The following is a 25500-nucleotide window of genomic DNA, read 5'->3' on the forward strand; positions in this document are numbered from 1 at the left end:
TATGTTAATTGTTATTTTATTGTAGAGGAAAAAATATCCTGAAATATTTGTTAAATAACAATACTTCCTGACAAAATCATCCGTCAGGGTTTTCAGGCCTCACCATCTGGTCAGACATAGCGAGCTATCTCTCACCCTTGTAATAAGCTTCATTAATATTGTCATAAACCACAGGAAAACTCAAAGATTTTCTAAATGGCTTCCAAATTTCTGCATAGATGCCCTTAATAATTCCAAAGGCAAACAATAAACAATTTGGTGGAGAAATTAGGAGGATAGCTTAGAGGAAAAAAAATGTTAACAACTGGTGAATCTAGAACAAAGAGTATAGATTAAGTGTTCATTATACCATTCTTTCAACTTACAATTGCAGACAGACCGAAAAGTTCTCTTAGCATCATCATGCTATTTTCCACACTTGCCTAAAAAATACAGCCAATTATTTCTTTTTAAACCAGAAACAGAAAATCAGTTCTCCCCCAGGTGATACTCACTTTCAATTCTGCCTAAAAAAGCTTCCAGAGCTTTCTGGAAAGTTTAAATTAAGGGGCTACAGTACACTGATATGGTTGTATAGTCTTGGAAAGTGTTCAAGTCAATTCTCATCGAAGGTCTGTGATGGTCACTGCTCTGTCCACAACGGTCACGTGGCTGCAGCTCTACAACAGGGAAAAAGAAAGGGAAAGTCCTGGAAAATTCTAAGTCGTCACTTTTTAAACCTCCTTATTTAACATGCTTATTCTGGCTAGTGGTTTCCAGTCTGGAAGCCAGACTGCTACTTACATGCAGTTATGGTGAGGGGCCTGGGAATCAGTGACTCCCCAGTCCCTACCTGTAGCCTCAATCAGTGTGGGCCCACATATCTTCATTTACTTTTCATTTGGATGTATATTCTAGAGTTGTTCACGGAATATACATTTATTTGAAAGAATTGCTGAATTCATTAGGTTTTTTTGGGGTCACTGTGTCAACCAGCTTACACAGTGCACCCACTGTCACGTGGGGAATGCTCACTTTTGGCATGCAAAACGGGTCTTTATAACTGAAAAACTAAAAATGTGGGCACTTTTTTTGCAGCCACTATTTCAACATCCTGGTACCTAGACATTTATTACATTCCAAGGCAGACTGACCTATTTTTGAACAGATCTCTCAGAAAGTTCTTTCTCAAACTCAGCTGAAAACTAGCATTCCATGAGGACTTAGTTGTAGTTCTGGGAGTCCTGTGTAATGCACTTGATACCTTTTCATACAACAATTCCTCTAACACTTGAAGTTGGTTTTCAGATCCTCCCTGAGGTTTCTCCTCTAAACATCCCCAGTTCCTTTCATGAGACAAGGTTCTGAGTCCCTTTTCCACACTGGTCATTTTTTGGTAAACCCAAAAGAAATAACACTCCATGGCCAGCATGGAGTGAAGCAACCCATCACATTAGATTTGAGGGACAAACTGAAACATACTGATCTTATCAGCAACTGAATCTTTTTATTCACGGAATACAACTTAGGAAAAAAACTTCCTAAGAAGGTCATAAAAAAAAATCCCGATTATTTAAGCAAAATTTCAGAATCAAATATACCTTACCAATCTTAAATGGCTTTTTTCCTTTGAATTCAAATCTCTTATTGAGGTACAGGCTTAGGCGTTGATCAGGAAAAAAACTCACACTTAATAAGCCAGCTACTGCACCAGGTACTTTCTGTGTATTCCCTCAAATAAGCCTCTCATTAACCCTATAAAGTAGCTTTTATCATCATTATCATCCCCCTTTCCAGATGAGTAGGCTGAGGCCCAGGAAGATTAAGTTTAATCCAAGATAGTCCTTAAATGGCAGAGCTACGACTCAAATCCATTCCTATCCCACCCACACTGCTTCCCACGTATGTCCTTTTTAGGAAGATTTGCAAAGATAAGTGACAAGGCTGATCCTCTATGTGGGTCAGAAGGGACAATGCACCTCATCAGACTGTCCTTCCTGCTTGAAGCACAGCCCCAATTTCTTCTATATAGATACATACACAGAAGAGAGGCGGATCCTTGCTGTGTGGATGAAATCCTTTCTGGCGACAGGAAGAAATCTCCTCTAGCCCATGGTCAGTTAGTTTAAAGAATCCAGTTCTGCAATAAGAAAAAGCAGGCCCAGAATCAAGCAAAGGTGTCCCCTAGTTCCAAACACACACACACATGCACGCACACACACACACACACACACACACACACGGAGTTCATTTTGAGACAGCTTCAAAAGTATGCTGGCACATAGGTCTCTTCTCTGGTGAATGAATCAGAGTCAGAGAATGACTCATCACTGCCACCACACTAGTTTTGCTGGGAGAATTCATAGTAAATAACAGGATTTAGAATGAAAAAGAAGCTAACTGAGATAATCTGTTTGACTTTGAAATTCTTTAATCTGACATCAGTCTCTTAAAATTCCTATTGCTTCAAGTCAAACACTTCAAATTTCTTATGTCCTTTTCTTAGAAAAGCATCAAAATTGTGCTTTGATTATCTTTTTTAAACAAGCATACTAAGTGTATCAGGGTATGGTGTTTAAAAGGTAACCTTTTAAAACAGCCAGTTAATACCACACTCTATGTATTTTACAGAGAACAAGGTCTTCCAAATAGAGACCCTTTCCTCAGAGGCTTTTCCCCACTATCTCCTTGTAATGCCCCAAACTACATCAATGTACTTACTCCTGGAACTTGGGGGAGCAAACAATGGCTATTGACTCCGGCAACATCATCTGGTAGGAGCAATGAGTGTGTAGGTCAACACTGGAGAGGAAGGCAGTCTGTGTGGGATGAGTCTGAGAAGAGGAAAAAACATCTGAGAACCCCCTCAGTGAGACAGCCAAGCCTGGCCCATGAAAGAAACAGAGCCAAAGAGTTCTCAACAGCTGGCCACAATTTCCTTCTCAAGCATAAAGCCATTGGTAGCCATGACGGGATATGCCTGAAGTTCATTACTTTTGAGCATTATAAATAAGTAGAGCTTAACAGGAGTATGTGAAGAAACTCATAATTTCTAATTGACCATCAAGACTTATTTGGCCCCACACAAGCTTTCTCTATGCAACGGAGAGTCATCCATCCTGGAATAGATGGCAGACGCTGTCCAATACTTCAACATGGTAGAAGTCAAGGACTTAACAAACCACAGTTGGCTGAATGACTCTTCTTCCTGACAGTAGTGTTGAAAGATCAAGCATGGGTGTGCAGCTCTATAGGCAAAAATGGCAAATGCTGTCCTATGGCTAAAGCATACCATCCAAGGATATGACAAGCAGGGGGCAAACAGGATTTCAGTGGTAGCTAAATCACACAAAAGTCCCTATCTTGTTTGGGAAAAGGACCAAGATACTGAAATTTGAGGGTAATCCATTACAGAACCATCAAAACGTGCATTCAATTTGTCTCAGTTGTTTTCAATCATTTAATGTTTTATTGAGCACACTGTTTGTACACCAATGAATAGTAGCATAGTGCCTTATGTTCATCTTAGAGGGGTGTGAGTACAGATAACAAGAATGGAAAAGGAAGCCCCCATAAGACTCAAAAAGACTACCGACCTTCACTGACAGGCCAGAAAATAAGTAAGTGTACTTGATCAGCGTTCTCAAACCCGCTGTGTACAAGCTGAAGCTCCCTAGGGGCCTATCAAAAGCACTGGCTCCTGTGCCCCGCCCCGAGAAATATCCATCCTGAAACTTTTTTTTTTTTAAAGCTCATTCAGGGGCACCTGGGTGGCTCAATCAGTTAAGCATCCAACTCTTGATTTCAGCTCAGGTCATGCTCTCTGGGTTGTGAGATCGAGCCCCACGTCAGGTTCCATGCTGGGCGTGGAACCTGCTTGGGATTCTTTCTCTCCCTCTGCCCCTCTCCACACCTCTAAAAAAAATAATAACAATAATAATAAATAAAAATAAAGTTCATTCAGTGATTCTTATGTGCAGCCTCATCTGAGAAGCCCCCCTCCACAGAAAGCCGTGGCCAGCTCACTGTGGAAGAGGTGTGCAGGCCAGGAGCACGTTAGCTGAGTGCTGACAGCAAATCCACACACAGGACCTCGTGCGGCAGGTACAAACTCTGGTGATCACAAGGGAAAAACAGTGTCCACCTAATTATGTTATCCTACAGGACAAATGGCCAGTGCCCACACCTTTCATCCCATGGTTAGAACAAGGAATTTTAACTGGGAACAAATGAGGCCTATGCAAGCTGATCTAGGCCTCTGATCTAAAGCTGGGGTAGCTAGAAAGACAATCTAGAGACACACAGCAGAAGCTCAATAAATAATTGTTAAACTAAATCAAAAAACCTTGTCTTGAGCCTCTATTCCCTTCTATTGTGCTTTCTCTTTCTCCTTCCCTTCACAATTGAATTTCTTGAAAAAACAGTTGTGTCCGTCATACTGGAGACAGAGGAAGGCATTTTTGTGAAGAGAAAACAATAAACCAAAGGAACAGAAATGAACAAGGAGATTGAATGCTGGGGGCAGCGTCGGCGCCTGGATGGGAGCAGAGCAGCCACGGGACAGCGATGTGAGAGCTACGGCAGGGCAGAAGGAAGCCGAAGGACAGCCTTGAACACGGGGCTGGAGGGTCACCCGGTAGCTGGTGATCAACACATGACCATATAAACTTTAGGACCAGGGAACCTGATTTATAGCTGGCAAAGTAAGAAGGAAGAACTGATCTTCTGCATAATCCTCTTGCCAAGTTTAGGATCTGAGCAAACTTCTGCTTTTTTCTGTTTTTAATCCCCAGTTAGGGAGGAATGGTACAGAAATATCACAGGGGAAAAAAGCTGAAATACTATCAACTTCAGCTCTAAATTTGTTCCTAGCTGGACCCTCACTGATTTAGAAATCCTTATTCATTTGTGGCTGAGTTCTACCTGCTGTCTAAACAGTAATTACCTGAACATTCCCACATCTCCTCCAATTCCTAAAACCACCTGTCTTCCCTCCAGCGGGCAGTGGATCTAGACGGCAACCCTGCTGAGTCAAATGAATTCCATCAACCCCACCAAACAGAACCTCCAAAATCTTTCTGTATCTTTCTTTCTTCCTCCAATTCTGTCTCAGAAGGATGAGTGTTTTCTCCCCCATATGAAGATGAACCCCCTTTTTGTACTTCTGATCGAATACCTTCCTACCTCCACATTACCTCGTCTCTGTCCCTTTACATCCCCTCTCCTGGCTCCGCTATGCTCCACTGAGCTCTGCTGGCTCACTGCGCATGCAAACACATTCACACAACTACACACAAGAATGCAGACAAACTTTAAAAAGGTTGAGCAAAAGAAGCCAGACACAGAAGAATATATACCATAATTCTATTTATGTAAAGTTCAAAGCCAGGCAAAACTAAACTATCAAGTGCAGGGATATACATATAGGTAGTAAAACTGTAAAGAAAGCAAAGGATTTCCAGAAAAGTCAGGAGAGAGAGTACCCTGTATCGTAGGGGAAGTGTGACAAGGGCAAGACCATGGGGGTGGGAGCATGCCTCTCACAATGTTCTAGGTCTTCACATGGGTCATGCATGTGCATAGATGTTTGTATCATGATTCACTGAAATGTACATTTATCTTTATGTCCTTTCTTATATATTTCCAATATAAAGGTTTCAAAAAAACCAAAATCAAAACAAAACACATGTTCAAGCCTTTCACGCTAAACCATAAATCAAGCAAATATTCTCTCAACCTGGCTACTCCTTAAACCGCCATCCCATTTTTTTTCCTTTCCCCGTCAACTAAACTCTTCAAAAAATAGTGTACATTTCACCATCAGCACAACCTCAATTCCCATTACTTCTTCAGCCCCTACGTGTTCCACCTCCTCCTGCTTCTGCGCCTTAACACTGCCCCCCACCCCCTGCTCTTCCGCCTCTTTGCTTCATGACCAACTATTCTCTATGCTCCCCCGGGCAGCCTGCCCCCAACCACTGGTGAATCTCTTCTTGCTCTCCATTCTCCTCCAGTCCCAAGGCCTCCCAGGTCAGCTCTATGCAGAGGTCTCCCAAATCCCTTTCCCACCTTGACCTTGCTCCCATGTCCCAGCCACATTTTCAACTGCCTGATAACTACCTCTACCGACAGAATGCCTCACACATACTTTAAATTCAACATGCCCAAAACTGAACCCACAATTCACCCCACTTCTAAAGTAAGTTATCCTCCAGGAGCCCCTGTTTCTAGCTACGGGATGATCACTGCCACCCCATGAGTCAGGCCTGCTCTCTAAGTCACCACTGGCTCTTACTCATCCTCCTCTTACTCATTCCCCACATCCCCTGAAATCCTACATTCACTTCCTTCCTAAATGCAATGTCATCACCCTAGCTCTCATCAGTAGATTCGATCATCACCCTAACCTCTTATATGATCTCCCTGCCTCGACCTACTTTAAAATTGCCTTTATTTTAGATATTCTAAAGAATAGCTTTGATCATATCATTGCTCTATTCAAAAACCTTTAAAAGCTCTCCACTTACTAAAAAGCAGAACTATTTTGCCTATCCACCCAAGACCCCCAGAACACTGCTCCAATGTATCACATTAAAGCTTATCGACTATGGTTTCCTGATATGAACCACGAACCCCAGCAAACCAGACCCTCAATGTCTCAGGAACACAGCTGGCTTATTCCAATGCTGCCCCCTGCATATGGAATTCTCCCTTAGCCTAGCTTATCAAAATTCTAGTGAATGAAGCCAGGTGCAACCCTTCCCTCCTCTGAATCCACAGTGCTGTTCGCATCCCTTGAGGCGCTTGGCACATTCTGCCTCAGCTGAAGAGTGATTATTTGTCTCTTTGTCTAATCCCCTTTACGAGACTAAAACCACATCTTACTCAAATTTGTATCCTCCGGCAGATAAGAAACAAATCTTCTATCTCCCGCATACTATAATAGGGGGTCCCCAGTAGACGGCAAATATTTAGGTCACGGAATGCAGACAGGAGAGGCACACAGGACTGCCTCCTGGGTCAGTATTTCCCAAGTCTAATGTACAAGTACATGTAATCGCCCCAAATTCAGAAATGAGCAGACTTGTTTGTCTGTAAGCCTATTACACAACACAAAAAGTAGCTTGGTCTGTGGAATGGAGAGTTGAAAAGGAACAGAAAGAAAAATGTAGAAATGATCTTTAGGGATGGAATTACATTTTACCTAAATATCACCAGAAGGTTACGCACAATAAGTAAACACTTGAAAATCGACCATATTGGTGACCCAACTGGTTTACATGAAGGTGTATGCTGCTTTAACAAAGACCAAATGCAAGCATCCGAATTAACTTCCTTGGTTCATCAAAATATTTTGATTTATATACCTCTCGGGAACATCATTTGTATGAAGTAGGCAGAGCCTGTACAGTCGATATCTATGTATACTCTAGGCCTGCGTCCTACCACACTTACGGGGGAAACTGGGACTTTAGGGAAACAAGTTCAATTTAAGACATTTTATAAAATCAAAAAAAATTAAAAAGCCCTAAGTAGTTCCCAGAAATCAATACCAGAGTGGAAGCAGTCAAGTATGCTAGGGAAGTCGAGTGTGCATCCGACCGAGGGAAAAACAATCACCTAAATAATCTGGATATAGTTCACTTTGCTCAAAGAAAGAAATACGCAGTGTGTTTATAACATGGGGAGAGAGGAGGAGCCTGGCCCTCAGAGAGCTCGGGATTGCTTACGTGGATCCAGCCCAGTGTGATGAGACCCTGCTGATCCTGTATGAGGAAGAGCTCTTCTTCGTTCTCCGTGTGGCAATAATCAGACCCGGCACTTTGCTTGGGGATGAGAACATGGGTAATGGTAAACTCATTCCTCATCTGTCAAAGGAGAAAACAGCTTGTCACCATTCCCTGGCACTTGTGCAACCCCACTCTGTCACAGCGGTGGCAAGGGAAACATCCATATAAGCGAAGGCCCTTCCCACGCCAGCACGAGTCCTTGTGCTCCCTAGTCCCTCACTCAGTGGTTCCCAACCTCGGCTGCTCATGCGCACTGCAGGGGGCGCTCTGCAGAGCCAGAGGTGCCCACAGCCCTGTGGGAATTCCCAGCTGCAGCCAGACAGGTCTACTTGTGAGTCCCAGGAAGGTCCGGGATAGTACCATTTCTCCTGCTTTGCTTGAGTCTAAGGTAGTTTCCCTCTTCCTGCTTCTTTTAGCCTTTCTCATCCTCTGAGGCTCAGTTTCCGTCTATTCCATTTCACTCATTTCTGCCTTCAGCAGTCGGCAATGGGTTCTTCAAGTGCCCTTCAATAACCTTTCCTTCCTCCAAATTCCCAGCGCTCTACCGCATATACCATTCAGTGTGTTATTTATCTTTGGGGGTATCTATCTCCCAGCTCTCCAAAATGCTACGGTACGTTTTGTGGACACACGCTATGTGCTTACATATTGTGCATTCCCAGGGCCTACCATAAAGCAGGTACTCAAAAACTGACATACAGCTAATGCTGGCTCTGCCTACCAAGTTTAGAATTACCTATTTCTTACTACTAGCATGAAAATAATCCGTTTAATTCAAAGGACTGTGAAAATCAGTGAAATGCAAGGTCACCAAACTTGAAGTAACACTGCATTTTGCTATCCCCAGTTCCTTCTGCAGAGGGATGGTCGCAAACAGTAACTGACCCTGGATATGTTCTCTGAGAGTCACAGGAGGCCAAGGGGGAAGGAACAGTCTCAAGCGTTTGTTTTTTTTACCAGTTTTCCACAGAGAATTCCACATGTCTCTACTCCTCGGGCTGTGTTGGCACTGGCTAGCTGGAGAAACTGCGGGCAGAGCCTCTCAGGCACCACCACATGGCGCAGTCCGTCGATTGTAGGAGCTGTCGTGGAGAAAGGAGAAAAGTCTGAGACCGCGGGGAGAGCCTTCCCAAGCAGACCCCAGAGCTGGCAGTCCTGGGAGAGCAATGCCAAATCACTGGGCTCCTCGAACTGTAGACAGTGAGTGGGGATCTCATCCTAATGGATGAGAAGGAGGAGGGTTGTGGCCACAGCCACTGCAAGCACATTACTTTAAGAAAAGAGGCTTTAACCGTTCAAGTTAAGACAAGGGTAAACTACTACTTAAAACAAGTTCTTGAGTTATTCAGGAATTCTCTGTCACAATCTAATACAAAGGATAAAAAAAAATAACCTCCTCATTCAACCGAGGTTTTATTTTTATTTTAAATCTCTCTTTTTTCTCAGATAAGAATACTGGAGAGTAGGACTTTCAAAGAAATACACCAGATATATTCTGGGTAATGGAAAATAAACAGAAAATACTTCGGATAACTAATTCTGAATTTATTCATTTAGAAGAACATAAAATGCCAAAACAAAACAACAACAAAAAACACATTCTGGTCCTCAAAAGAGGCATGAATGCACAAAGTAGCTTATAAGCCAAGAATGGGCCCAGTCGCTGGACACCAGGGAAAAGCCCTGTGAGAAAGAATACAGGCTCACGTTAGGGGGTGTCTTTCATGGTCACATTTTCATTAAAAAAAAAGGAAATAGGATGTTCTGTTTCTGCAAGCTCTGAATTGCCGTAGTGGTAACAGACCAGGGACCACGCAGTCACATGGCGGTCTGACAGTGGTATCTGAGGATTCTGAAGGAAGGCTCAGCACAGTCCTTTCCTTGCAATTCCACAATCACTCCCCGAGTGCACACCAGGGCACACACTGTGCTCAGCTCACAGGGAACACAAATATGAGTAAGACTCAAGCCCCAACAGGAAGAAGTTAAAATCTCGTTATTAGCAAATGACTACACTAGGGAAATGATCTCAACTGCATTACAGATACTAAGGGCTCTGGGAGTCTTAAGGAGAACAGAATCAATCTGAATGAAGGGAAGGGGATCTGGCAAAACTTTAGGCAAAGCAGGGAAGGCAGAGATAGAGAAAGGAGGCTTTAGGTTCAGGGCAAACGTTAACAAACCTCCTTGGATAAGATAGTCCAACCTGACCAGAGCACAAAATATGGATGAAGGAAGAGCAGTGGGAGACGAGCCTGCCAAGTCCATGGGGAGAAATCCTAAAGGCCATGTTTCAGAGTCTGGAACACCGCCCCCCCCCCGCCCACTCTTACGTTGTCCTTGTAAGTGGATCTCCTGCAAAGCTGACTTCCTTAAATGCTACTTGAAAGCCAGTTCCTTCCCAAAATGATCTATTCTACTAATAGAGGTATATGGCTCATTTTGCTGCTACTGTTACTGTCTCAGGCTATCAGTGGTGAGAGCAGGAAAGACTGCCAATAGTTTTTATGGCTACACTGAATCATCACCAACTGCATATAATATTTACCTTGACTAAGCTCCTTAAGGATTGGGAACACTTTCAAGGCAAGCACAACTCAGTTGCCCATTTTTATTTTTTAAAAGTCAACTGTTGAATTGTAAAGTGGTACTATAAATTTCAGATTTCCCTTCCAGAGGGCCAACAGTGGTCTCTAGTTCACTGAATATTCGAATCTCTGTATAATCCTTGGAAGTTGAGGGTCTGACTTTCAAGGAGATTATGAGCTCTTCAGAAAAGTGACCTGTGCCGGGTAAATTACATGGCTGAAGCAATGGCCACTTTCACAAGATAGCCGTGTGACAGGACCCAGCGCGGCAGTACAGACCAAAGGGGCTTCTGTGACCAGGGTCTAATGAGTGGGATCACGGAGGTGATCTTGGGCTGAAACCCCCAGAACGACCCTCTGCTTGGCTGCCACTGAGATGTTGGAGGACAGGAGCAAGCGGACTCACTACTTTCTGAGTTGGTCAGCGCTCCCGGTTTCAAGGACCTGTCCACCACGGGTGGCCTGGCAGGCTTCACGGCCGTATTACAGTCCGTAGACTGCGCGGATGCCACAGGGGCCGGGGGGAACGCGGCTGGGGAGGGCTTCTCCAAGTCCGGCACCAGGGGGCCGCCTAGGCCAGGGTCCACCTTCCCAAACTCCTGCACGATTTTGAGCCGCTCCTTTTCCAGCTCCTGGTTCCGGATCATCTCCTCGAAGGCATGGAACTGCTCCTGCTCCAACTGCTGCTGCTTCTGCTGCGCCACCCGCTGCCGTTCCTTCTCCAGCTCCTGCTGCATGGCCACGCTCCGGGCGAGCTCTTCCGCTTCCCTCTTCTACAAAGAAAGACGAGTCCGGCTTACACGTGACACTCAGGTGACTTCACACCTCAGGAGGACACGGCTGGGAGGCAGAGTGGTCTCCCAACATGTGTACGGGCCCTGGCCCCATTTCCCAACATGGAATTCGCTCCTCCGTCACCGGTTCCACAGCCGCGGAATGTCACCGCTTGGGTCTAGCCGGCCACGGCAGCCCGACTCTTCAAGGACAGCGAGTCCCCTCACGACCCTTCCCCACTGGCTCTAACACATTTTCCTCTTTACTGAAATCTTGATGCAACTTACCACCTCACCTCATCATCTGCATCGCACACAGTGCTATTCTAACTGGGCTCTGTGTACATTCTCTATCCCAAGTAAGGCTGCAAAATAGAACCAAATCCAAACTTGACCCTGCTGTACTGGGGGTCTTTACCGAATTCTTACCCAAAAGGAAGCCTCCAAAATTTTCCTGGTGATCAGTTCAATACAGAGTAACATTTTAAACTAATAAGAAATATCAAGTAATAATCTCCTACAATTAGGTTTTCACTCCCTCAGTCCCTTAGAAATAGACGTCTCATAGCTGTTTACCTCTCTGCTGATTTTCAGCTTCAGAGTCCAGAACAGGGCTCAGCAGAGCACTACAAAGTAACGGGGAAGGGCCCGTAGGGAGTATTCACATCTGACACAGACCCCGGATGTGCCTTGGGAGCTTCTCCACGTGCTCTAACTAACTCTTCCTAACAAGAATCATTTGAAAATAGATTCCAAAACATCAGTTATTATAAACAGGTGTAACCAAATGTGAATCAATACACCAAAATTCACTGATGTAAACACCTATGTTTTAATGAAAATTTTCACTGTTCTTAGATTCTCACTCTAGATACAGCAAACAAGACTTTCTGTCCTTCAAATCACCCTCTAGGACAAGCAGGCTAAATCTGTGTTAGAATCCTCAGCCTAAACACTTGTGTTGTACTCTTTTGAGTTTCTGGCCTTTGCTGAGAAAAATAAAATATGATACTAAAACCACAGGATCTGCTAAAATATCACATTGCAATGCCAGGGCACAGCCTAAGAAACCAAAATTAATTTCTTTCTTTCTTTCTTTCTTTCTTTCTTTCTTTCTTTCTTTCTTTCTTTCTTTCTTTTCTTCCTTCCTTCTCTTTCTTTCTTTCTTTCTTTCTTTCTTTCTTTCTTTCTTTTTTGCTGTTATATACTTACCTTTTCTTCATTATATTCTGTATATTCTTTGGTATATCGTTTTAATAGCTCTTCCTTCAGCTCTTCTGCTTTGGGAAATGCAATCTCCTTTAACTTCTGAGACACAAAATAGAAAACTGAGAATCAGAATAATTCCCAGCTAATTAAGTAGAGAAGTAAAAAGACTTAAGTCAACTTGGCAATGGCAACGTTTCCAAAAACAACGTAAAATAGCCCCTACTGTACCATACCTGCTACTTCTTAACTGATTTGGTGAAATGGCCTTATCTCCCGTTGCAGGATTTGATGCTCAGATGCAGACACCACTACTTTTACCTTGAAGTTAGTCTGTGCTGCTTTGAAGCTTTTAGATGGGCAACAGTGAAAATGAAGACCCACCTTTACTGTGTCTTTCTTTTCAGGAATGACAGCCGATTTGTAATCTCGATGCTTTGGGAGTTTCTCAATAAAAAGCCTAAAGAAAATGGATCAGAATCATTATCACGCAAAGAAAATGTCCAAATGTCCAACAGACTCTGAGGCAAAGCAACTCCCTTGCCCTGCAGCCACCACGAGGCAGGTTTCCAGACACGCAGGGCAGGGGTCACACACACCCAGTGACCATGTTCCCCACCCACCTCTAACCCTGTGTTTCCCTCCTCTCCCAACTCTGGTGTGCAGGAAGCACTGGACTCCCACAACTAAAAAGATGGGGGGGAAAAAAGCAAACCTACCCTGTGCCCAAAAATATACCTCCAAAGAGATTCTTATTATGGCCGTGACAGGCTTCCAAAGGAAAGGGCCTTGGTCACAAAGTCTTCTTCAAATAACAGTCTGGCAACCAAAGGCAGGAGGCTGAGAAAACCCATGTTCTATGACTACTCTAGCCCTGTGACCTTAACTTTGGCTTCTTTTTCTTTGGGATTCATGTGCCTTCAAAGCAGAATATTCCTTGCATCATACTAGGCACTGAGATGCTTAGACAGTACATGTGTTGTATGTGCGTAATACGTGTGTGTAACGTGTGTGATGTGCACTATGGTCCTGACGAAAAGTTCTTAGAGAAATTCAGTGCTAGATTTATCTTTCAGTTTTGTCCGTGGCTGTAAAGCTCAGTGGGAAAAATAAACTGAATCAATTCACAGATCTCTAGCACTTATGATGGCTACTTGGAAACAGTGAGAACAAGTAGAAGATCAGTAACTTGTCACAGCCCAAAGTGGCAGATTCAGCAGGCCATTTCCAGAATCTACTCTTCTAACCACTATATCATTCTGCCTCTACATGGCTCCTGGAATGCCCAGAACTGTTGGAGGGGTACCAAACAAAGATGTCTTTTAATAGAATTAAATTGTAATAAATACAAGCTGAGACCCAAAACAAATCAATTCAGGGGAGCTTCCCCACAGCTCTAAAATACCATACCATAGTTGGGACTAACTGATCTTTTCCACTTTCTGCCAATGGGTAGGAGTAAACGGAGGAGGAAGCCTCAGTAAGGGGAAAGGAGTCGATCCCCACCAAAGCAAACTCTTTTCAAATGAACCCTCCTTCCTTGGTTCTATATTAGGCACATGAAATTTTCATTTCAATCCAATTTGACAAGACCCTTCAGAGGAATGAACTCTAAAATCAAAATTATTTCTAAAACTCTTCCCTTTGGGTTCATGGAAAAAGATATAAAACAGTTTCCTTGAAGTCTATATTTAAAATACAGATTCATTTGTTCACCCATCAAGCCCTGAAGAAGATATTAAGATAAGTAAGACTAGTTCTTACGTTCAAGAGACCTCTAACTCAGTAACTCTTGGCTCTACAAGACCAAGGTACCTGTTCATAATTTTAGCAGGCTGAATGTGCTTTGTATGGAAGCCTGAATCAGCCAAGACAGTACCATGTCACATGAACACCACACTTCATGTTCACTTGCGCTCTCAACCTGGACAACTGTCAAGTCCCTGAGGCCAGAGATTCCTGTCTTGTGCTTCTCTGCAAGTCCCTCTAAAGCCAGCATACTGCCTGTATGAGGAGGCACTCGATAAATATCTCAGGAATAAAATGGTCTTAAAACCTTCAGATGAGCTGAGTAAAAACAACCCCAAAGTATACAAAAGTGCATGTAGTATGCCTCCTGATATGTAAGAAAGGGGGACAATTCTATATGTGTATGTACATACACTTTTACTTATAAGTACACAGTAATACAGGAAACCAAGGAAAGTAGAGGGCAGGGGAAATAGAGTAGATGGGACAAGAGTGCGAGTGAAACCTCTCACCATACACCTCTTTCTATTATTTTGATTTTGAACCATGGAGTGGAATCTAGTTTGTAAGTAAAGATAAAACTTCTAGACATGTACATGAATACCTTTCTCTTGTTTCAGCAGCTGTAGTCAATTTTCTGAATGGGGAACATATGGGCAGAAGGGTCTCTTGAAAACAGAAAAGGCCACATAACCCATTGTCCGTACTGGAGGCAAATGATCAGCGGTGAGGAGGCAGGTTCTGGAGCTACCCTGCCTGGGCTCAAATCCTGGCTTGGCCATTCCTAGCTGTGTGAACTCTAGCAAGTTACTCAGTCTCACTAACCTTCAGTTTCTCTCTATATATCATATATGTGGAGACAAACTAGTACTACCTGATAAGGCTGCTGGGACACTTAAAGAGATTTCATTTTTTATTTTTTTAAATTTTTTTTATTTTTTTAAAGATTTTATTTATTTATTCGACAGAGATAGAGACAGCCAGCGAGAGAGGGAACACAAGCAGGGGGAGTGGGAGAGGAAGAAGCAGGCTCATAGCGGAGGAGCCTGATGTGGGGCTCGATCCCATAACGCCGGAATCACGCCCTGAGCCGAAGGCAGACGCTTAACTGCTGTGCCACCCAGGCGCCCCAGAGATTTCTTTTTTTTAAAGTGCTTAATGAGCACTGGGTGTTATATAAGACTAATGAATCACTGACCTCTACCTCTGAAACTAATAATATATTGTATGTTAACTAATAAATAAATAAATAAATAAGAAAAAGTGCTGAGCACAGTGCCTAGCATACAGCCGACATCTGCTATGACTGCTATGTACGCTATACAATCGTTTTTACTAATAAATAAACAAAAAGTGTGAGCAAGAACAGATAAAGATGTTAATGCCAGGGCTAGAAGCGTTGTAGGCCTAGAATACCTGTGGCCCAGAGGTATACTGTTCTCTGGGGTTAGATCTCGTTGCAACTTAGAGAGGGTAAACATACCAAAGCAAAGTTGTATCGGCAAAAACACAAGCAAAACAACCTGTTAGGACAATGGGGATAAAAAAGAGATACACAGAAAAGGAAATACAAAAGGTAAATATATGAAATGGTATTCAACTTTACTTACAATGAAAGAAATTCAAATTAAGATGACGTACCATTTCCATACATCAGATTGACAAAGGCTTAAAGGTTGATTATAACTAATGTACACAAGGTGTAAGGAAACGGGTGTCCTTATACACTCTTAACAGGACTGTAATTTGATAATACATTATCACAGGACTGCAATTTTCCTGGGGGTGGGGAGGAGTGACAACTATTCAAATTTTAAAATCTGTATATCCTTTCAACTCACAATTCCACCTCTAGGAATTTATCCTACAAAACAGTACAAAGATATACGTATAAGACTATTCAATATAGCATTGGTCATAAAAGTAGGGAAAACTAAAAACTTAACTGTCCATCAACAGGGGATTATTTAATAAATTATGTTGTACCCAAATATGATGAACAACATAATCATTCACTCATTCATTCAACAGATATTTACTGAGCATCTACTACAGGCCACGCATTGTTATAAAGGCTGGGGATTTGGCAGTGAACAACAGTAATAAATCCCACCCCATAGGATGTGTGTTACAGTGGGGAGATAGACAATAAAAGAAAAAAAATACACAGATAATCAGCTAGGAGAAAGTCTCATGAATTGGGAAGGGGAACAGGAAGTGACAGGGGAGGGAGTGAGATTTTAGATAGGGCAGCTAAAGACAGCATCGCTGAGAAGATGGCATGTAATTAAGGACTGGAAGAGAGGAAGCCATGAAGAGATCTGGAACAAGACTGTTCCAGGCAGAAAAAATGGCCATGAGGAGAATGGATCGGTATGTCCTGATATGGAAAGATATGACTGTTAAGAAAGCAAGTTGTAGAATATATTGTATGATCTCATTCAGGCTTTAAGAAAAAAGGAATAAACACATGAGCCTATGTGCTTGTACAGACATAAACATTTTCCTGTACACACAAGGAATTAACAGCGGTTATCTCTGGTGGATGCGACTCTTCTTTTTACTTTAGTATTTCCCTTGCTGGATGGTTTGGAAAAAAAAATTGTTTTAATCATGAATATTAATTTTCTATACAAATAACTAACTCAAAGAGTCAAGCAGAAATTCTATAACATGGATAGATGAAGGACTCTCCTCTCTTCTTCCAATCTTAGAAATTAATCAGCAAAGTGAGTATGATCACAGATCCTGGTCTATAAGCCCCAATCCCAGAGGAAAGCATTTTCGATACAGGTGACAGACCATTTTCAGAAAGCAGGTCTGTGTTACAGGAGGCTCACACAGTAGACAAGAATTGCCTAAGTCCTCTGTAACTCCTTTCTATGTAGCCTAGTCAATGACCATAAAAAGCTGTGAAAGAATTCACCGCCTGGATTATTGTCTGTGCTCATGATGAAAATATGTACTGATTTAATATGCTGAAGATCCTGCTACACTGGGGTCTGCAAAAGGCAAAGCATTCCTACAGGAGGGAGAACCTCTGAGAGTGCAATGTGCTGCAGCTCATCAAGACGCCTGAACCGCCCCAGGGAAAAGAACAAACTGCCTTTTAAAATCCGGAATGAAAGTAGCCACAAAAGGTCTAGAACAATGACTTGCAATAGTGGGGGAGGCAGAGGAGTGGTGAGGTAGATGCCTGTTCCCCTCCCTCCTCTCTCCTCGGTTGTAATAATTGCCTAAGTGAGCCACTGTTACTGACAAGAATATACCACGGAAAATTCAGTGGAAAAACAGACTGAGAATATTAAGCCAGAACTTTTTTGCAACTCCTACGGCTTGCCAGTTCACAAAATCAGAATTAGGGTCTTAAAGATACCTGCAAGAAAAATGAAAGTAGCTACATTTATTGCTTCAGGTCAAGCCAATCCAACGAAGTCCCAAATTAAACTCCAAATCTAACAAAGTTAGTAAATGAGGTGCTCCATCCCACCCCCTTCTCACTGAGCTCTCCTCCAGGCCTTCATCGTATTAAATGGTCCCATCAGTGGGCCCCATATACAGGGACAGATTCCCCATACTGATTTCACTGTGAACATGGATATTCATGTCACTCAAAGCAACTACAAGTCACAGAACAAAATCGATTTAAGTATCTGTGTACTCTTAATCCTACCCCCTCTTGCCTATTCAAGAGTTTATTGCTACAGTTAAGCTCTTTTTGCGGTGAACCATCAGCTTCTCGTTCTCCACAGCTTCCTTTACCACAGCAAAAAATATGCTCTAGAATCTCCCATCGCAAAATACACACCACACACTCATGCACTCCTTGTCCCCCTTCAATTACTCCCTCGTTTTTCCACTTTACCCTCTGTCCGAACTCCTCCAAAGAGTTATCTATGCTAGGGCTTGGCAAAGTACAACTAGAAGGTCAAGTCTGGCTTGCCATCTGTATCTGTAACTGACGTTTCGTTGGAACACAGCCGCACCCATTCGTTTGTGTGTTATCACACTACAGAGGTTGTGACAGAGATCAAATGGCCGGCAACACCAGAAATGTTTACTACCTGGCCCTTTATAGAAAAACTCTGCCGACCTCCGGACTGTACTCACGGTCTCTGCTTTCTTATTGTCCATTCACCTTTCAGCCCACTCCAATCTAAAGTCTTCTCAGTCCTTCTAGTGAAACTGTTTACCAAGATCACCAATGACATCACGACACCAGCCCCAAAACCTCACCCACCCCATCTGACCCATTCTGACGCAGCTGGCCGCTCTCCTGCAATTCCGGGCCTCCTTTGGGTCCCATGACACCATTCTCTCCTGATTTCCTCCTGCCTCTCAAACCTCTCTTCAAGTCTCATCTGCTGGCCCTTCCTACTTAACCAACCTTGAGGCTCTTCTTCCACAGTCTTATTATCAAGGTTTCTTGATCTTTGAATGTGTCATGAATCCTCCTAGCACCTGATGAAGCCTGTGGACTCCTTCTCAGAATAATTTTTTGATGATATAATATAAAATATGAAGGATTACAAAAGAAACCAATTCTACTGAAATTCAGTTTTCAAAATATAAAAATTGTACTATGTGCTTCTTTATTGATATATTGTTAATACATTAAAAAACAGGATCTAATTGTGGCTTTAATAACCATACTGTAATTTAGAAGTCGAGGTAAGTATAAACGCTATTTTGGGATATCAGCATCAATCATAATGTGATATAAAAATATCGATTTCTACTGGTGACAACATTACAAATATTATTAATACTATTGTGCAAAACGGAAGGAAATGCTAAATTTCAGTTAGAGGTTAGTAAATAAGAAAAGTTTTTCCCAACCGAGTTCATGGAGCCTAAATTCTATCAATAAATCCCTGTGGGGTTCCTGGACCCCTGATTAAGACCTATATGCCAGAAGATCTCAGCAGCTCTCATGGCTTCAGAACCACCCACATGCCGAGAACTTCTGGGTTTGTATCTCCAACCCAGACCTCTCCTCAATTCAGAGCGGTATGTCCAACTTCCCACTGGATATCCCACGGGCCTCTTAAACTTAACACCTTAACATGTCAAAGAAGCCAGGCCTGAATTCTTGAATCTCCTCCCTACTCAACCCCTTTACTACACCATTCTCCCCATCTCAGTAAATGGGCCAGCACATCCTAAAGTTACTCAGGGCAGAAACCTGAGGCCAACCTTGACACCATCATCCTTCCCAAACTATCAGTCAGTGCCACGGACTCTACCTCCAGAATGCCCCATCCACCTCCTTCTTTCCATCCTTCACGCCATCACCATCGGTCTCTCCCTTGAATTGCCATAAGAGTTTCCTAACTAATTTCCCTGCCTTCTCTTAACACACCTTCCACCATTTACCACATAGTAGCCCAAATTCGTATTTTTAGAATATAAATAAAATTAAGTCATAACCTCACTTAAAACTCTGCAATGGCTTTCTAATGCTGTCAAGATCAAATGCAAACTCCTAACTGTGGCCTGCAGGACTCGGCCCCACTTGCCTCTCCAGCTTCATCTCCTTCTCCCTCCTCACTTGCTACACTCCAAACCCAATGATGTTCTTTCAATCCTCAGAACACACTAAGGTATTTCCTACGTAAGAGCTTCTGAACACACAGTAACACCTGTTTTAAACACTCTGCTCTACGCTCTTGGAATGACCAACTCCATGGCATCCTTCAAGTTTCAGTTTAAATTTTACCTCCTCAGACAGACCTTACTCTGTTTGATACCCTTGGTTATTCTCTGTCACAGCACTCTCTCTGTTACAGGTTTCCTAGCATTTGCCTTACTCCGGGACATTTATTCGCTTACCTGTTCATTGTCTTCTCCCATAACTAGAAAGGTACACCAAGAAGGGCAGGGGTCACTTTACTTCCTAGGTATCCAGGACCTAGAGCAGTGCCAGGTAGAGAGCAGATATATGCAATATATATTTGTCGCATGAATATGGTCCTTGCCCTCAAAGCACTTCTATGAGGGGCAACAGGACCCAGAAGGTCCTCCAGAAAATACTGGATAGAGTGATTCCATGATTCTATTTAACTTTCTCAATCATGATTCTTTGAAGAATTGTGCCCTGGGGGCTCATTCTGGGAAAACTCTCTGTAAGATTACTAGAAATATACAAGAATATTATTTCTACCAGCAGCAGAAGAAAGGGACAGTAGTCAAAGAAACCTCTCAGGAAAATAAGTTTTGTGTTCACTGTGCCGAGGAATGAAAAACTCATAACAGCAAAGAAAGGCAAAATGTAATTGTAATTCTATTTAACTTTATCAACACTGAGATCACAGAACAGGGCACGATGGCATGGGTGGACTGCACGATCTCCGAGGAGACAGGCACTACTTCTAAACTTAAAAAAATAAAGAGACAACAGCAGTCCCTTTTCTACCAAGGGACTCTTAAAATCACAGTACGAATCCCAGGAAGTCCACTTCTAGGCTACTTTTCTTTAGAGCACTGGTTCTCAACCGGGACAATTTTGCCCCTTGGAGACCATCAGGTAATGTCTGGAGACATTTCTCGTTGTCACAACTCAGGAAGGGGGTAAGGGGTGCTACTGGCATCCAGTGGACAGAGACCAGGGATACCACTAAACACTCTAAATGCACAGGACAGTACCCACAACAAAGAACTATTCTGCCCCAAATATCAACAATACCAAGGTTGACAAGCCCTGCTGCAGAGCAGCATGTGATCAAAAATTGAATGTGATACAACTGAAATGCATTTATCATTTCTGGGAGGACATGTAAAAAACTAATAAGAGGGACTGCCTCTGGGGAAGGGGACTGAGAGTTTGGGGGAAAAGGAGGGATAGGGAGACTAAGTTTTTAAATATATATACCTTTTTGTGCCTTCTGAATTTTGTACCATACGTACATGTTACCTATTCAAAAAAGAATAAAAAATAACCAAAAAATAGTCAGTACGGCTCAAAACCATAGTCTCAACTCTAGCTTCAACTCACAGAACATTACCAAAAAGAAAACAAATGAAATACAAGCCCTATGCTGCAGATGAATACTGAAGTAAGAGTTAGAGAATCTAGGGACACCTGGGTAGTTCAGTCAGTTGAGCATCCGACTCTTGATCTCAGCTCACGTCTTGAGCTCAGGGTCCTGAGTTAAAGCCCTGCCTGGAGCCTACTTAACCCCCCCCCCCAAAAAAAAAGTTAGATCTGAGTTTTCTCATTCTAAAGTGTGGAACAAAGCTTATCACTAAACCCAGAGCCTGCTTCCTCACGTGTAGAATGGGAGGATGATGAGCTCTACTCCATGTACCTAGAACTACAAAGATCAAACGAAACAATGCAGGTGAAATACTCTATGAACTATTAAGAGTCATATGAACACATCATAGTCATTATTTTTCTAAAGGTCCTGGTATCATGAAAGAACAAGGCTAGAGATTATAAATCAGATCCTTTCACATTATTCCCTTTCTAAATTACACATCACTTCATTATCACTGGGGCTTCAGAAGTTGTTCTCTATTAATTGCACTGCCATCTTCTATTTATGCTGCCTACCCTAAGATGCCAAGTAACTCAAGGAAAAGGTCTTATGGTGAGCCACACGAACTGTAGGTGGTCAATACTTATTTGACGATTTACATGATTATAATAAAGGTTAAGAAGAAAAACCTTTTTCCTGAATCATTCAATATGTGACTAAAGAAGCAGAGGGGAGGAATTTTGGCTCTGCTAAACTTCAACAATAATCCTATGATTAGCTGCCTCAATAAAGAGAAGACAGGAAAAAACATTCATCAATACAAAACATGTGTAGTTGAACCATCCTCTCTCTTGCCTAACAGCTGGGCCACGTGGGCACAGGCCAAAAAGCTAGGTCTCTTACTCATGAAATCACTGAGTCATGAAAATAACACTTTCAGTACTCATGACTTTGAATGTCAAGGACAGTCAGTATGTAGGAGCTGCCTGCAAAAATGATTAATGCTAATGATGTTGTAAAGTTCTCTAGTTTTAGCAATTCTGAGCAGAATAAATGAGCACAAGAGCAGAATGAGTGAGGCATCAGTCACCGGAAAAGAAAAAGGAAACTGGAGGTGTCTTACGTGATATACTTGTTATAGAGGATGAAGGCATGTTCAATGTTGCCTTCCTCAGAGTAAATGGATGCCATTCGGATAATCTCGACTCCAGAGCGGAAGTACCGTCGAGGTGGAATGTCTTCATTTATCTCCACTGCACTACCCATCTGGGAGAGGGCCCTCACCCGGTCTTCGGGTGGAAGGCTCACATCTCCATGGTCAGACATCAGGACCAAGAAGTTCTGAGACAGAAAAAACAGGTGGCATCAGCACCATGGTCCCCATCACCCCGGCACAGCCTAGCACACAGTACAGTTATCCCACAAACTTCTACCTTATGAAAAAATTAAGAGAAAAATACCATACACTGTGGCTTGTATCAGATAAAGTCTCTTTCCCACAAGAAGGCTGAGACCCTCGAGGAAGCACATATCACGATGATAAAAGCATTGGCTGACTCAGAAGCCCATAATACTTGTGCCATAATTAGGTGGTACAGGGAGTAAAACTATAATGGGGGTTCGGGTCTACCCTTCATATTAACCATTCCTTATCATTAGGTGGCCCTGCCCTCAGCACCATAAAAAGATGGATGGTATCTTATATTTTTTGCATTGTTTCTCCTACAAGCTACCCACTTCCATCTATCCCAATACTTGGCATAGTATACTCAATGAACTTCATGATCATTTTTAATGATTTCAAGTTTGGTCATTTTAATTTAATGAGAGTGACTGTGGTGTACTTTTTCATCTCTGAGCCCAAGGTGAGGGGAACTGGTCTGGGAATGAATGCTCATAATCCCAGTTCTGCTCACTAAACCACTATACCATGAGGCACCCGGGTGGCTCAGTCGTTAAGCGTCTGCCTTTGGCCCAGGTCCTGATCCCAGGGTCCTGGGATCAAGCCCCGCATCGGGCTCCCTACTCTGCTGGGAGCCTGCTTCTTCCTCTCCCACTCCCCCTGCTTGTGTTCCCTCTCTTGCTGGCTGTCTCTCTCTCTGTCGAATAAATAAATAAATTTAAAAAATGGTAATATAATAAAAAAATAAACTACTTTACCAGTCAATCCACAACATCATTCATCATGTCAGGGTAATGCATTTAGATCTAAAAAACAATTTACTCAAATCTATCTTCAAAGACTAAGCACTCTTCAAATAACAAAAGGGCACAAAGGTAACTTGGAAGGCAAAAAAAACCAAAAAAACAAACAGACCATCAAAAAAACCTAAGAGTTTTCCGTCCCTGTGTTTCAAACTGCAGTAATTCTACAATCTTTCTAGATACTGTCGCTGTTAGAAACAGATTCCAACTCCCAATCGGGTATCACTCTACATCATTTTCAAAAAGAATCTGGGTATTTGTTACACATTGAATAACAGCACACTCTAGCAAGCAGCATGCTCTAGAATATACAAACTAGAGTAGAATCCGTTTTGGAATTCAAGGCCCTATGTCAACTGGTCCCATTTTGTCTTTTCAGTCTTAAACCTTACTCCTTCCCACCAGAGATCTTTTGCTTCAGTCAGGATTCTGATCTGCCCAGAAATTCTCACATGTGTTTCATTTGTCTATCCACTGTTTTTCTGTTTTCCATTCCAAGCCCTCCCTCAGAGAGGCTTCGCTTGGCCAGTTCTATCTCTAGGTCGCACTTCCCCCAAGCTTCCTCTCTAAACACCCTCACGAACAGTACAAAAGCTGTGCAGACTACCAGAGATGCAGAGGCATTCCATCTCCCCCAAAGCCGTTTTAGAGGCTCATAAAGCCGCTAAGCAAATCTAAAACCTCCCCAGGTTGCCTAATCAGTAAACTCGACCCAGAGCCCATTAAAGCGAACTGAAGCTTGTTGCGCCTCAGTACCTCTGGGGACAGATCTGTAGGGTCGAGAATGTAACCCCCTCCCAAGGCCAGCGAGCGGTGCCTGGTACTAGAGGGCTGAGCAACACTCCAAAGAGGAGATCCGGCGTCCGCAAAAAAGGGGAAAGGTGGCATAAAAGACTGAGGAGGAAAGATGCGGAGGAGGTCAAAGGAAGTTGAAGGAATGAGCGGAGGGGGCGTATTCAGCAGAGAGGGACCTCCTGACACCTGCTTGAGGCCCCCTTCTTGAAGGCCCTCAAGCCCAAGTTGCCAACCCAGGGCAAAATTATCCAAGGTTCTCGGTCTTTAGAGCGCGGCAGGCGTGGACGCGCTGGGCCTGGCTGGGACCGGAGCCGTCAGTGGCCTCGCGCGCTGCGGGCCGGGCAGGGGGCGCGGGGGAGGACACGGCTGCAGGCCCCACACTCACGGCGGCCGCTCCCCTTCAGAGTCCGACCATGCTCAGCGGCCCAGCCCCACCACATTCCCGGGACCCTTCCCCACCTGTCCCCGCGGACGACACTCGGAGCTTCCGGAAACGTCACATCCGGCGCGCGCCCCGCCCACTCGCTGATCTACCCCTGTCACTCTCAAGAACACAGGACCCGGGGAGGAGAGCTGGTGGGCGGGATTAGAACCGCCACCTGCGAAAGAACCGACCAATGAGGAGAGAGCTCGACGGCGGCCATCTTGGTAAAGGAAAAGCAACGAGGAAGACGGGGAAGCAAGTAGTCAAAGGAACCAATGATCGAGCTAACTTATATTTTTAGAATTAATTTGATTTTGGGTTGCGTTTCCTGCCAGATAGCCCCTATACCACACTCACACAAATCAGCATTCAAAAAGGGATTGGTAATACGAGTGCCTGGCTAAACTAACCAGGTTTCTAAACCCGTGGGAAAAAAACCCGGAAAATTTCAGCTCGTGTTACTTCTACACAAAATTGATAGCCTGAGGTATTCGGCAATCGCTTCTATTGCCTAGAAAAGAACTTAAGACTAACTTTTTAATGTCAGAACACCAAGACAATTTATTAAAAATGAGTGTTTAATTTCTAAGGGCAACTGTGCAAAGCAACAGAGACACAAAGATCTGTATGATGCAGTTCCTGCCCCTGCAGCCTGGACAGGAGGTCATTTACACCAAGTACAAACAGTGGCATATTCCGTGTGTGGGTGTGTGTATGTATGAGTATATGCACAGCCTCTTTCCAAAAAGGTCCTTCACGCCTGCTATTCATTCTGTCTCAGGAGATTTTATGTATCACCACTCTGAAACTTGTGCTCTCCGGGGATACTTTACCCATCAAACTTCCGGACCCTCTCTGTAAGTTCCTTAACGTGATGACATGACCTATCCTTCAAGGTCTTGCTTAAAGCCCCTGCCCTGGTGTTACCCCTTCCACCAGATCAGGGTCCAGATCTCTAATTTCTCTGATTCCTGTTGTGTATCTGTCTTTGGGATTTTCCCAAAGTGAGTC

At 43.3% G+C, this 25500-nt stretch overlaps 1 protein-coding gene across 3 annotated transcripts; it reads right to left on the reverse strand.

The window, feature by feature from the left end:
- LOC103671394 (STAM binding protein) lies at positions 1-24599 on the reverse strand. 3 transcript variants are annotated; one of them, XM_040623317.1, is made up of 10 exons: positions 24525-24599; positions 22189-22406; positions 12721-12796; positions 12343-12438; positions 10764-11130; positions 8727-8851; positions 7710-7847; positions 2701-2813; positions 2020-2119; positions 1-659 (listed from the first exon to the last, which is right to left on the reverse strand). In XM_040623317.1, the coding sequence occupies exons 2-10, from the start codon at positions 22389-22391 to the stop codon at positions 603-605; spliced, it is 1275 nt and encodes a 424-aa protein (XP_040479251.1). In that variant the 5' UTR covers positions 22392-22406; positions 24525-24599; the 3' UTR covers positions 1-602. The 3 variants fall into 3 exon arrangements, with proteins under 3 accessions (XP_040479251.1, XP_008698224.2, XP_040479252.1); XM_008700002.2 differs by lacking the exon at positions 24525-24599 and adding an exon at positions 24027-24049; XM_040623318.1 differs by lacking the exons at positions 22189-22406; positions 24525-24599 and adding an exon at positions 19918-19940.
- Positions 24600-25500: the final 901 nt, after the last annotated feature.

This window comes from Ursus maritimus, unplaced genomic scaffold, assembly GCF_017311325.1.
Source record: "Ursus maritimus isolate PB19 unplaced genomic scaffold, ASM1731132v1 scaffold_6, whole genome shotgun sequence".
Classification (NCBI taxonomy): Eukaryota; Metazoa; Chordata; class Mammalia; order Carnivora; family Ursidae; genus Ursus; species Ursus maritimus.

What these genes read in the sequence shown, in the direction of transcription:
- LOC103671394 (XM_040623317.1), bottom strand. Translation starts at nt 22,391, where the DNA reads ATGTCTGACCATGGAGATGTGAGCCTTCCACCCGAAGACCGGGTGAGG. An exon ending in CTCTATAACAAGTATATCAC is followed by an intron (nt 12,797 to 22,188) that starts GTAAGACACCTC and finishes CATTTTCTTTAG; the next exon opens with GCTTTTTATTGAGAAACTCC. An exon ending in AAAAGAAAGACACAGTAAAG is followed by an intron (nt 12,439 to 12,720) that starts GTGGGTCTTCAT and finishes TTTGTGTCTCAG; the next exon opens with AAGTTAAAGGAGATTGCATT.